Source organism: Diachasma alloeum, unplaced genomic scaffold (genome assembly GCF_001412515.2).
Source record: "Diachasma alloeum isolate Michigan unplaced genomic scaffold, Dall2.0 Dall_scaffold_78908, whole genome shotgun sequence".
NCBI classification, from domain to species: Eukaryota; Metazoa; Arthropoda; class Insecta; order Hymenoptera; family Braconidae; genus Diachasma; species Diachasma alloeum.
This window is the reverse complement of record NW_021683643.1, coordinates 980771-995296: the sequence shown is the minus strand read 5'-3', so window position 1 is coordinate 995296 and position 14526 is coordinate 980771. Positions and strand designations below refer to the sequence as shown.

The 14526-nt window shown below is 37.7% G+C and overlaps 1 protein-coding gene across 3 annotated transcripts in view; it reads left to right on the top strand.

Annotated features, from left to right (window-relative positions):
* The window catches only part of LOC107047717 (potassium/sodium hyperpolarization-activated cyclic nucleotide-gated channel 1), a 118931-nt gene that overhangs the window by 101308 nt on the left and 3097 nt on the right, over positions 1–14526 (top strand). For all 3 annotated transcript variants that reach the window (XM_029126724.1, XM_015270520.1, XM_015270521.1), the window contains 4 exons: positions 2765–3095; positions 8389–8612; positions 9939–11079; positions 13113–13589. In XM_029126724.1, coding sequence (XP_028982557.1) covers positions 2765–3095; positions 8389–8612; positions 9939–11079; positions 13113–13589 — 2173 coding nt within the window. The remainder of the gene's footprint in view (positions 1–2764; positions 3096–8388; positions 8613–9938; positions 11080–13112; positions 13590–14526) is intronic.

Here is a 14526-nt window from a genome sequence, read left to right as displayed (position 1 = left end):
AAATTTCGGGATAGAAATGAGGAAACGATGACTCATGATACACTTTTATAGAACAGTAGGATAATTTTCATCAAAAGTTTCTCTCCGTGCAAAGAAATCAATATCATTCGTTCAAACAGGAATTATTCCCGTCAATGAATTCTATTATCACCTCATTATCACCAAATTTCATTATTGAACTTAAATTTTCACTAAATGAGAAAAAAATGACTGATGACATCTTTACGTAACAATCCCCCATTCCTTCCCAAGCCTTTCTCTGCATCCCGTAAAACAAAGACTATTCCCTGTCTCGTGGCACCGCAAGAGGGTTTAATACCGAGCCCTGGCGTAATGCTTTGAATTGCAAATAAACACCTCTCTGCAGTGGCACATGGCCTAATTGCGATTTCGTTGATCCGGATAGGGTATAACGTAAGGTCTGATCCGACTGAAACCGTTGATACGAGTTGAAATGATACCACTGGGGTATCTCCCATAAGTGTCCAACCAATCGAATCCAATAGAGATTATCACCGTGGGCTGTGATGCCGTAATTAAGCCGTCCCAGGGGATTTCCCCAACGCTCATCCAAGAGTCTAATTAATTTATTCACAGTGTGTGTGGGCATTTGCACATTTTCCACAGCGTACACCCGTTAACCAAGGGCGCTGAGTCGAAATTGTCTATGTTTTCTTAATGAAAATAGAAACGTCAGTGGAAAAAGGTGAAAATAAGAGGAAGTAAAAAAGTCATTCCACTGGCATAAATATGCCAAGAAGCGTCAGCCGTGATAACAAGGTTCTCCATGGAGATTAGCAGACTCGGAAAAAAAAGACCTCGAACATAAAATGAGATTCGAGAAGCTATTCGGCTGATGGGGGGTTACCACAGCGAAATGAATCCTGAAAGAAATTAACCTGATTAAAAAATATCTGGGAGAAGAAATTGGTTGGGGGAAGGGACCAGGGAATTGAGAAGATAAACTGTCGTTTAAGTAAAAAAGTGAATCTACGGGTGCAGAGCGAGAGAAAGAGGGAAGATTCAGTGAGGAAAAACGAGAAATTTCAAGTTATTTTTTTCGCACTGAGTTCTACTCCGTGAATTCTCCAGACAGGAACAAAAGCCAGAAAATATTTTACACCAGTGAAAATAAAAGCTGAGTCAAATGCATGGAAAAAAAGAGGAAGATTTTTTTATTCCGGGGAGAACAACGCAGAAAGCTTTGGGATGAAACGACATCACATCTTTGGCTTGCTCATAATACAAGAAAATGCATTGTCGAGAGACTGGAGACGGGGAGGGGGTGGGAATGGAGGGTTGTCGTGTATGTCTTGGCAAACAAATACTCAATGTACGGGAATGTTTCGTTCGCCCTCGAATAAAACAAGATTTACGGGGTCTGGAGTATCTTACCAATAGCTGAACAGGCCATTCTCATGATTTTCAAACGTGGGGTGGAGTACACCCACTATCAGTCGCTCGGGGAATTAATTCAGACAGGAAAGACGAACAATGGGAGCAAAAAGGCTGATTGTGAAGTGCAGTGTAACATCTGAAAGTTTGCGTAATTAAATTCATTGTTTCAAGAAGTTGAATTTAATTCAGGGAAAATCGCATTAAGTCTGATATGAAGACACTTTCATCCCCTTTTTTGAGACGTTGGCTTCACAAATTTCAGCCATTTTTGGTGTTAAAAATTGAGACATTGAAACGAAAATTATTGACAATTTGAATTCCTGTTCTCATAAATAACTTCAAGTGTCCTGAATTGAGGCAGAATGAATGGCTTATCTACACTACACTGAGAGAAAAACGACAAAGTTTTATGCGAAACAAGGGATAGTAGTTTTTCGTTTCGACTGTCTAATAATCACGGACCAGAAATGAACCCTTAAATGAAACAATAATAATGATATAATATCAATCTTGTAACTTAGGGATAAAATATTTGTTGATAAATTTTCCTCTATATGAGACATTTTCATCCTGAAAAGGCGCGGTCTGGTGTGAACTACCTGCCTCTTGAGCCACATATTTCGTTGCTGTCCAAAGCAGATCAATTATTCATGTTTGAAACTTTCAAATTTGACCCAAACAAATTCTTTTTTGGCAATTTTCAACTAGCGATTTTGTTGGCCCAAACAAGACTTGTTTGACAACGTGCTTGTTTTTCTCCCAGTGTAAGAGAAAAAATTAGTTCTGCCGAAAAATTATATGTTCCCCTGAAGGATCTTTAATCGCGTTGAATCAATTTACTTGTCGACAAAAAGAAAGTTTCAGTCATCACAAAGTAAGCAGATAAGGCACATTTCCGTGTTTAATGTCTTAACTTACGACGTCTTCAAGACACTAGTTTTCACAGCGTAATCCTTTGATAATTACGTCCTTTATCGCTGGGTTTAAAGTTGATGGATGGAGCTCTCCCCGTTGGATAGCTTTGTCATTCGGTTTAATGATCAGTGAAATATGAATAAGCACTCTGGATACAGGGGTATCAGTGTATATTCAGGTATTGATTCCCGTAGTGATTAGACCATGGATACTAGGCGATTGAATTTATAGTATTGAGGTTGGAATGTATTTTTAACGAAAAATAACAGTCAATGAAACGAGTAGAGCGAAAGAACTAATGATATTGAATAATGAAAAAATATTAAAGAGGAGGAAGGCTCCGGCGGGACTGCTCGTTCCACACTCGGCCAACGATACCATCGCGACTGATCTTCTCTGTTTTTTGTTTCTTTTTTCTCTGTTCTTGCTGATACCCAAACACAACAACCAGATACGTATTCACAATAGTCAGCTATCTCATCGGGGTCTTCATATTTGCTACAATCGTTGGACAAGTTGGCAATGTCATCACCAATCGAAATGCCAATAGGCTTGAATTTGAGAGACTGCTTGATGGGGCTAAGACCTACATGAGGCATCATAAGGTGCCTGGTGGTATGAAGAGACGTGTGCTCAGGTGGTATGACTACAGCTGGTCCAGAGGACGGATCCAGGGCGGTGGGGATATTAATACCGCCCTTGGTCTACTGCCGGACAAGCTGAAGACCGAGCTTGCGCTACACGTCAATCTGTCTGTCTTGAAGAAAGTCACCATTTTCCAGGTGAGGTTAATCAGTTTATTATTTTTATCTTTAGTTGCAGGTACACGTGTATTCTTTTCGCAGGTACGAGAGCTTTTTCTTTGTAGTTTTGTTTTAGTTATTTAGGTGAACACAATTTTCCAGTGATTTTTGGGTTTCAAATGCTATTTGCGACGGCTTGTAACTAAACTATCAGTTCAAAAACTCTTACTTTAAAAGTACATTCCGCTTAAAATAGATTGTTGGTACACTGTTGGAAAATTTTTCCCTGAAATTTGCTGTAAAAGTCTTGGACATTTCTAACGAATAACATTTCCACCGAAATTTCAAGGAATTTGTCATTGAATATTCATAATTTCATGGAGAAATGCGTGAGAACTGCACGTTTCAGTTTAGTTATTCCGGGAAAATTAATAGAAAATCAGGAAAGTTCAGAGAAATCTCTGTTTGCATTCAAGGGAATTCGGCAGTGAATATTCATTTTCACTTGAAAATTCACGTAAATTGTGAAATTTCCATCTTCCTACTCCAAAAAATGGGACTTGACTTGAATTTTCAGATAAACTTGAAATTCCATTGTCTTTTTCCTCTTAAATCGAATTCAAAGTCTTTTTCCCGAAAATTCAGCCAATTTTTTTCAACAGTGTACTCAATTTATGAGATTTTTATTAAAAAAAAAAAAATTTTTTTCTTTTCTGACGTACATTTCGGTAAATAATGAGATTAGATAAAGATCTCTCATTCGAATACTACAAGAAATGAGATTCTAAAACTTTAAAAATCGAAAAAGCTCGATGGAATTAAAATCTAAAACTAGAATAAAACAAAATTCCAATGGCGAATATAAGTTTACCTTCAAATGATGCGGCCCTGACTCTCTCTCAGAAATTGAAGACCCAATAATAGTTAAGAAACCGGTTGCACTTTGCTTGATCCCTTCAACACTCATAAATCTCTCATAAATAAAGAATAATTCAACTCAACTCAGCATTCAATCCATTAGGTCCAGCAGCGGAAAATAGAATTGAGATTTAAATAGACGAAAGATTCGATCCCAGGATAACACCAGTGAAAGAATACCGGCGTAGATAAAAGTCGAAAATAGGCGTTCCATCTTTGGGATGTTGGAAACAGGGTCGGTAGCGGAAGTGAATCGATAGTGACCTCGCGGTTTCCTCGCGCTTTTTCCGTCACCCGGCATACAACGGTTTTACTATATGTTTTTCTCCTATCTCACCTTCAGAATGTAGATGTCCATTTTTCTATCTCCCTCGGTCTCGCACTTTTAACACCCGGGATGCGGGTCACGCCACAGGAAACGCCTCGATATCTTCTATTTTCTTTTTCATCTCCTTTTTTTTCATAAAACGCCTCGCATTTTATTCTCCCTCAGGGCAAGACCGTAATACGTGGTGATGCCATAAGAGGCAACACGAAAACTATATTTATCGACACTTTTCATGATGAGATTGACGTAATTGTGTTATTGTAAATATTCAACATTTTTTTTCATGTTACGTGAGAGCGCGCGTATGGGCGATGGAACTTCCTGAAAGGGTCTCGTTTTTCTCATGATTGAGTAGATCGCTCCTTTCTGGGAGTCGTTTTCATCATCTTTTACATCTTTTCTCATTTATTTTGATCATCACACTCATAGAATGATTCATTTATTCCAAACGAGATGCGTTAACTGTTAAAGTGTTTCGTGCACGGAGAGAAATATTCAGCAAAAATTACGGAACTCACAATTCACTCACCGATTACAGCACGGACTCGGAAAATTTAAGTGATGGTATCGTAATTTTTCACAGGTGATTCAGATAAATATTACGGAACGCTCTGGAAAAATTGCGTGACAATTCCGTAAAATTTCCTACAACCACATTTCGCTCTGGAATTACGGAAAAGATACGTAATTTTTTCACAGAATAATTGACCTGAAAAATCAAGTATTTCATTGATTTCCAGATCATTTGAACAGAAAATCAATGGAATATATGTTGTTTCAATGACAATATTTCCTGAAATTTTAGTGGAACTTGAACACGATAAAAAATTCCGGAATTTGGCACGGAAAATTCAGAGAAAAATACTTCTGAAGATCCAAGTAAAAAATCATAAAATTTCTAACAGTTAATTTACATGGAATTTTCACGTATGTTGTTCCTGACAAATCATTAAATTTCATGAATATTCAAGAGAACTACCGCAAATTGTAAAAATTCAAACTCTCGTTTTGATTTTTCAATCTATTAAAAATTCTATTAAATGTGTTTTATACAATTTTGCCAATGAGCTTGAGAATTCAAACTGTCATTAAAATATCAGTGATGGTCTAACATGAGAAATACAATTTTGTTCATTTAGAAGATGTAGACACCCCACTAGCGTCTTGTTCATGAATTAAATTCGATTTCCCAAAATTAAAAATGCCAAAGCCGTTGTTATGTTGAACAATGAAATTTGATGTATGAATTTCAAATTTTATTCTTCATTAGAGAACTTTTATTCTGATGGCACAAATTATTGCGAGGTACTAAGTTTGCATGAAGCATACTAAATTTTGTCCTTCGAACCGTAACACTTATCCTGCAGGACATTAAATTTTATACACACTATAAGGGTAAAATTGGCACTGGAAGGGTGAAATTTATTATGAGCCGTGCGAAAACCATCAAGCCACAATCATCTATATTATTATCAGAACGTAATTTCGCTAACAGAAAATAAAATTTCATCTTCGCACGTTAAATTTCATTGCTCAACATTCAATCCTTACGTCACAGAGAAAAAAGCTTCAGTTTTTGTAGATAAATACGTAATTTTTAGGAATTGATTTTTCGGGATCTTTGTTCTCATTTTTTTAGGAATTCTTGACCCTAATTTAGAGACAAATTGCCTAACATTTAGTATTTTGTCAGAATTTTCGAGTGGCAGGGAGACGAGAACTGCCAAACTCACTTCAGAAGATCCTGGAAAATTTTACTGTTCGAAAGGTAGTCGTGGAGCGAAATGTAATTCAATGAAAAAATACCTACGGATATTTTACGATTCTTTCGGTTAAAAAAAATACATCTGTGGATGCAAAAATTATCCTTCTCTACCTTCAGTAAATTTTCCCGGGCCAACGAAGAAAAATTCACTCTTTGTCTCGCACTTTTTCCCCGATATAGGATGAAAAAGTACTGAAAATCAAGTTTACTCCACGATTACTTTACTTGTTCGGTAATTTTTCTTTAACTTTTTTCTCCGTGTACCAAATTGCGTTGAATTTTCAATTTACTGAAATCCACGGATATATGCATCAAATTTTTCCGATTCCTATTAATTTCCATAGAACGATTGAACTAAAATTTACAGTTTCCACTGATTTTTCCACAAAAAAATTAAATTTTCAATGACGCAATTTCTCGAAATTTCAATAGAATTATAATGTGAATGATGAGAATGATAATCATAATGTGTACCGGAAATTTCAGCCAAAATTTTTTAACCACGTAGACCACATCCACTTGATTTCCCACTTGTTAAACGTCCACTGTTGACAATTTTTCACTGAAATCTCCCGTAAAAATTTTGGCAATTTCTAACAAGTAATAGTTCCACTGAAATTTCAAGGAATTTTGTCATTGAATATTCATAATTTCATGGAGAAATCCGTGAGAACTGTAAATTTCAATTTAATTATTCCGGGGAATTGAATGAAAATTCAGAGAAATCTCTCCTTGAATTCCAGATTCCTCTAAATTTTCAAGGAATTCTTCAAAAATTCCGGGAATTCCAAGAATGTTAAATGAATTCCCTGAAAATTCAAGGGAATTTGACAGTGAATACATATTTTCACTTGAAAATTCATGTAAATAGTTTAATTTCCATCGTCCTGCCGCTAAAAACTGGGACCTTACTTGAATTTCCAGATAAATTAAAAATTCCATTGACTTTATCTCCTTAAATTGAATTCAAGATCTTTTTCCAGAAAATTCAGCTAATTTTTTTTAACAGTGTTAGAATGCCACACCCCTGGAAGCTAAAACTTTTTTCCTCTTTTTTTAACACCAACGTTAATAGAACAGTAGGATATTTTTTCACAAAACTTTTCCCTCAATGTTGACCTTTTATCACACCTTTACGAAAGGGATGCGTAAGGATTTTCCCGCATTTGCACATTTCAACTGTTGAATTTGTGTTCTCCACTTCTGTCAACTCATAGACAGACAGACAGGGGGCCCCGTCACACCGGAAATTGTCGTCCTCCGCTTGATAATCATTTCTTTTGTTCCCTCTGAGTGCAGATGTGGGTGCATATAGAGCAGATTCAGCTGCTTAATAGGGTTCGTTCGGCGGTGGTAGTAAAATCCTTGAAAACCTTCTCTCGTATGCACTTGATATCGTTGAATATGTGGGTCAGCCAGTATGGGCACATTATTAACGAATTTTCGATGTGCTGAATTCAACTCCTTCACACAATGGTTCTTCGTGCCACGCAGAACGGGAAGAGGAGGGAAGGGGTTGTGGGAAAAATTGAGGCTGTTATAGCTCGACCGTAATAATTAACACGTAGGCTCTTAATTGCGATTCAAAATTGCTTTATAGGAGGTATTAATGATCATTTGGAGGGGTCGAGTCTCAGTTCAGTTTTCAGGGGTTTCTCATTAATTTAATGATGAGAGTTGGGGAGATTTGGGCGGTGTCAATGATGCGGTGAAGATATTCGAGTATTTTGGCCATTTATTTCTCCCCTCAAGTCTTCAACAATTACAATTAAACGTCAGAGTTATCGGAGAAATCACGTTACCCGATACTTTTGGGTGCTTTCATTATTTCCAATCCGAAGGTTTAACAATGATTATATATTTATATAACTGTTGGGAAATATTTTTTTAATCGGAAATAATTAGAAAATTTCTTAGTTTTAAGATCGTGACATTCTTTTCGAAATAGGATTTGCAAACAATCAATTTTCGACTGCAAAAATCACATTTTCAAGACTCATATGAATGGGTATAGTGTTGAATGCTGAGTTGAGTCTTTTCGTTGACGCCTTCAACAATTATAGTTAAACTATTATCAGAGCCATCACGTCACCGAACATTTTTTAATGTTTATATTATTTCCCCTTTTAAGTTCTCACTGATTATGTATTTTAAGATGTTAGGGAACGTTTTTTATTAAATTCATTTAGAAATGAAGTTTCTGTAATTTTAAATAACATTTTTTTAGTGCAAATGAATTGACGAATTTGATGATCGAAAAATCCTGTACGGGAAAATTTCTACGAATGTAAATGATTAAAATGACATTTTATTGATCCAAGGAATGCCAACCAGAATTTCTGCACGATCTCGTACTCAAGATGAAAGCCTACATATTCACACCCGGTGACTCGATATGTCGAAAAGGTGAAGTTGCCAGAGAGATGTTTATCATAGCGGATGGAATACTCGAGGTGATCAGTGAAACTGGACGAGTGTTGACCACCATGAAGGCCGGCGACTTTTTCGGAGAAATTGGAATTCTCAATCTCGATGGACTGAATAAGTAAGCTCTTTTCCATTTCCTCCCTCCCAAATACCGAAGAGTACTTTTTCATTAACAGCTCACAAATTTTAACGTTTGTTTGTGAAAATTACGTTTCACAAGAGAAAATTCATCTCTCCCCTCACGTTTTTTCTCTCGATTATAGGGAAGGGAGCGCGCTTATCGCGCACATAAATCAGCCAGTGGTTTATGAATATTCTTTACAATCATTATGTATTTATTTATTCATTAAAAAATGAGTTAATATCCGCTCTCATTGCGTCGAGATTAGAGCAAAAAAAATTGAACCTTTTCCGACAAGCATATGAATAAAAAATTTTTGTTCACGATTTTTGTATTTAAATAAACAAATAAGTATCATTAATATTGCCGTTATTATTATTTATTCATTTATTTTCTAGATTCAAATAAAAACATTTTCTATATTATAAGTAATAATTATTTGTACAACGAAGAAAAAAATATTTCTTCAAATGTATTGATTTGTTCATGAATCATTGTTTTTAAAAATTAAGATGGGTAAAGATGTTGAGAAAAAAAAATTGCAAGCTAAGAAGAACGTGAATTATCCCGGAGAAAAAAAATTTACTTGAACTGAGTATATTTTATACTCGAATGGGGGATGGGTGTTTCAATTCGAGGATGATCATTTCGTATCAGCTCGGGGTATAGCAAGCGCTCTCAAGTGTAATATAAGGGTCAGACACTAAGTGTGAGAATATAAGGGTCAAAAAGTGGAGGTTAAAGAATGAGGGTCAGAATATTAGAGTCAAAAACTGAGGGTCTGAATGTAAAAGTGAAGGAATGAGGGTCAGAATTAATTAATGTTACGGTTAAAAAAGAGGGTCAGAATATTAGGATAAAAAAATTAGGCAATGAGGGTCATATAAGGGCTAAAAACGGTGACCAAGCATAATATATGACTTATATTTAGACCCTCATTGCCTGACACCCACTTTTTTTACTTTTATATTCTGACCGTAATGTTTTGACCCTGATATTCTGACCCTCATTTTTTAACCTCCACTTTTTGACCCTTATATTCTCACACTTAGTGTCTGACCCTTATATTACACTTAAGAGGGCTTGCTACAACCCGGCCTGATACAAAAGAATCATCTTCGAATTGGAATACCCATCCCCCGATTGAGTATAAAATATATTTGATTCAATGATATTAAATCCTATCGAAATGGATTGCTGACCGAAAACCGTGTGCCTACTTTGCACTAGAGGATCAAATAAAAATTCCTAAAATGTCTTTCGCCCTCGATCCGACTACCCGAATTGTTTCCTAATTTTTATCCGAACTTTCTTCCCCTCCAGGCGCACCGCCGATGTGAGATCAGTCGGCTACTCGGAGCTCTTCAGCTTATCGCGAGAGGACGTTCTAGCGGCGATGAAGGACTACCCCGAGGCCCAGGAGATTCTCCAGAACCTCGGTAGAAAGCGTCTGATGGAGGCGCAACGTGTCGCACGCGCATTTCGTCACGGCGTTCCAACATCCCCCGGTCACGACTCCTCCGACAACAGTACCGGTAAACGCATCGTTGATAAGCTGAAGAGTGACGTCAAAGGCCTGAAGAACGTTCTCCGAAAGAGTCGCCGTGTTGGCCGTCCAGACGAGTCAATGGAGCTGCAACCACTGGCCCCCAAAGTTCCCCCACTCCGCCGACAGCACAAGATTGATGACGATAGAATAGAGGAGACATCCGCCTCGGAGCCGCCGGTGTCTCCATTGGGTGCTGGACTTCCGCTTCTTGCGCGCCTTCGTTTGCTGAAGGAGAAGCAGGAACGCGAGGAGAAGCGTCACCTCATGGAGACACATGCGCACCCGAGCGACGTGACCCACTCAACGGTAGCTCAGCAGAGCTCTGCAGATCAGCTGAATCCGGCGAATCCAAATCTCCCACTTCTGCAGAGGATATTGCTCCTGAAAAACAAGACCGAGGTGGAGCCGGTGGTCGATAAGGAAGCGCCAGCGAAGGAGCCACTGCTGATGAAGAAAGTGAGCTCCGAGGAAACGCAGAGTGCCAAGTTACCAGTTGATACGCCAAAGAGTTCACCGGTATCAGTGGAGAATGGTAACTATGGAAGCAGTAAAAAGCCCTGGGTAATGCTGAAAAATGCTTCATTAACGGCCAGGGAGTCGGCGGTTTCCTCGCCGCAGATGATTAGCCCTCAGAGGAGGAGTCAGATTAAGCAGACTCTCGTGCAAATCCGACAGCAGACCAAAATGTATGCCTCTGTTGATGATCTTTCGCCTGAGTACTGTGGGCTTCCTTTTGTTAAGAAACTGAAGATACTCAATGAGAGGCAGAAGCTCGCTGAGCTGGAGAAGGCGGTGAGGAGCTCCAGTCTGGACTGCGGGGAGAATAATGAGGGGGGGTTCAATGGAAGCCTCACGAGGAGTCACTCAGAAGCTTGCGCCATTGAGTATGCCAGGAAATTAGCTAGATTTAATAAGGTGAGGGGTTTTCTACGGAATTCAATCATAGAGAAGAAGAGTTTCTCCTCTATCCGTTGGTCGGGAATGTTAAATTCTACGTGAAAACAACTCTTTTCCTGGAATTTTGGGATATTTCAGGGAAATACGAACTGATGTTGTAGTTTCTATCATTTTTCTGTCATTGTCCGAAAAATTGGGAAATTCCAGTCGTTGAGACAATCAATACAGGGTGACGTCAGCACCTTGTTTACAAATTTCAGGCAGATAGAATAGAAAATCGGGAATTGAATGGTACAGAAATTACTAAATTCCGATAATAGACTCTCAAATGGTGAACATTAGAATTCTGCAATACTCCAGCCAATTACATTGCGATTGACTACACGGAGAGAAATGTTCAGTAAAAATTACGGAATTCACCTTTCACTCACCGATTAAGAAATCGAAGAATCAGAAGATTTACTGTTCAGGAATATTCACTGTTCTATTGAGAATATGAGCTAATTCCTCACTAAATTTTTGTGAAACCTGAAAATTCAGAAACTTTACACGAATTCCAAATGTCCTGCATCGTAAAATTCAAATAGAAATGCTTTAAAGTGCACCAACTTCGATTTCAATCATTCGAATTCCTCTTAGAATACTCCCAATACCAGGTCAAATGAATAGACACGTGAATGCATGACGAGTATAAGCAGAGAGCTTTAGTAAGCCAATATAAATTAATTCCATTAAGGATGTTTAGCCACTGTCAGTAAATTTTCGGTAAATGTGTTTTTCTCATGGTCAAGAAAAATTCTTGTAATTGTTTCGGCTGACAGCAGAACATATAAAACTAACTTTTCTAACGTTAAAAAAAAATTAATCGTAATAGTCTCAGCAGAAATGAATAAACTAATTTTTCCTTATACACGGGCTCTTATAAAATTTATGTTCGAATTGATAATTCAGTAGCGAAGTGGTAAAACGCTTCAAGTCAATTTTGACTATTGACCAGTTTTCAATGAATGTCTCGAAATCTAAGGGAGATAGCAAAATTTTTGTTATATCCTTGTTTGGTGAGGAACTAGATTTAGGGTGGATTGGGAGGTTAGAGGATCGTCAGTGTGAAATAATTGTTGAGAGTCTTGAACTAATATCCACGTGTATTTATTCTCGAGTTCGAACCACGCTTTGTCAAATTTACAAAAACAGCTTATCACTTGTTGATCGTACTGAGTTAATTTAATTGTCTATCGGTTTTGCACTGTGAGTCACTGGTTGAATGGTCAACAAATAACGTGATTTTCTTTTACTGAATTTCTATCGCCGAGTTAATAGATGCTAATGTACTGTGGTCTAAACTCTACAGAATTGAATTCCATTCAAAACGTGCTATACGACAGACCGTGATGTACTGACTCGCGTTGATTTACGGTGACTCTACTAGGCCTGAGCGTTAACCCGGAAAGGGCCGATGATTTTCGTAATTGGCCGAGCTGATCGACCTTGGTCTTAGAGAGGTTGAGTTACGTTTCAAACAATCCTTTTTTGTAGAGCCAATTGAGAGCTACAACAAATGTAATTACGAAAATTTCGCTATTTTCCTTAGATTCGGAAATATTCCTCAAAAACTCAACTGGGAGATGAGTCGACTTAAAGCGTTTTATCACTTCGCTACTGAATGAACCTACTAGAAGACTCTAAAAATAGAACTAAAAATAGAAGGTAATGTGTAAAATCATACTGAATCCAATGACCAGACAAAAATCTCGCGTACCCGGGCAAAAAGATGAAATATTTGAATGATTCTATCCCATATAAGCGCACGTTAGCGCATGCATTAGGTGCATTTTGTCTATTTCATTTCTAAATAATGAACATGGGTTGGTGGATTGAATTTTGTATCAAAGTGAAGGGAATACCTTCATCTCTCAGTTGAAAAAAATCAGTTGTTTTCAGTACTTGCGATTTTGGATAAAAATCCTTAAATGAATACAAATAGCTTTCGTCCAATATAAATTCATCCAGTTCAACTTTCACTTCAATAAAATTGATTATTTCCCCACCAGGAGCATCCGAATTCCCAGTCGCCCTCCGACCCCCTCTCCCCCGAGAACGAGACCCTCGAGAGACGGAATCTGAAGAGCATCCTTAAAAAATTATCATCGGGAAGTAGAGCTGGAAGTACAGACACATCGACTGGCACAAGTACACCGGATCCAGATGTAGTGAGTGATGAGTTGAGAAAACTCATGAGGGCACAAACAATTGAGGGCTACGCCGCAAGGCACTCTAAATTATCAAAAAGTGTTACTTTCAATAAGTATACATTGCAGAGCCCTCCATCGGAGCAATTGCCAGTGGAAAAATACGCCGAAGAGAAGTTGTCGTTATCGCAGGAGCAAACCCCACTGCCACCGCCCAATAAAATTAGTTTCCGTCCTCTTGGCACTGGGGGAATACTGCAGATGGTGACGAGACACAGTGATGACGAGTATCTTGGCGATTTGGTCTTGGGCATACGGGAAGTCATACAAAAACGTCTGGTATGATGAATATAATCGGGGATATTCAAGTGGGAGTGTCCGATAGAATGAGCCTCATTACAGGGAGATTGGATGCAAGATTTCAGGATTAAGTCACAATCGAATTGGGGGACACTGTTATTGCAAAATGTCATTAATTACCCAGGATTACAGGACTTATTCGCTGATTACCACTAAGCGATGGTATCGTTACCCTGTTTACTAAGGACGCAGAATGTGATTGTATAATTACAAATGATTCGATCGATCGCGGAGAAAAAACGTTTTGATTTCTAGGGACGTGTCACTGATTTTTAGGAATCTATCATCAATTATTGATAATACTAGAGTATTATACTCTAGGTATTATAGTATTATAATACTAGAGTATTATCAATAATTGATGATAGACTAGAATGACACTGACTAGGATGATGCCGATTATTAGTGATAATGTTCCTAAAAATTAGTGACGCTTTCACTGGAAATTAGTGATGATGTCACTTAAAATTTCGCACTCACTGAATTTCACAATCGCGAAGTCGTAATAATGAAGGATAAAAATTCCTGACAATTAGGGACATGTCCCTGAAGATCAGAACTTTTTTTCTCCGTGATTACAATCAGTGATTACTAAACATTCGGAGTCATCGAAATCACAGGATAGTTCCTAATCGAATGTTAATAAAAAAAATTATATGTATTGCTTTGAAATTTTCAACAGGCATCGGCTAAAAGAATGCCAACAAAAATTCAATGAAATTTCCCACTAGGAATTCTCCTTTTCCTTCAATCCCCATTGAAATTATAGAATTTCGCGATGCATTTTTTGATAGATATATTCGATACAAAGTAATTCATATAAAACAACTCAAATTCTCTGACTTCTGTCTTCCGAATGCCAGTCAAAAAATCTTGTGTAATGCTTCGAAATTTCGACAAAAGTTCAATAAAGTTT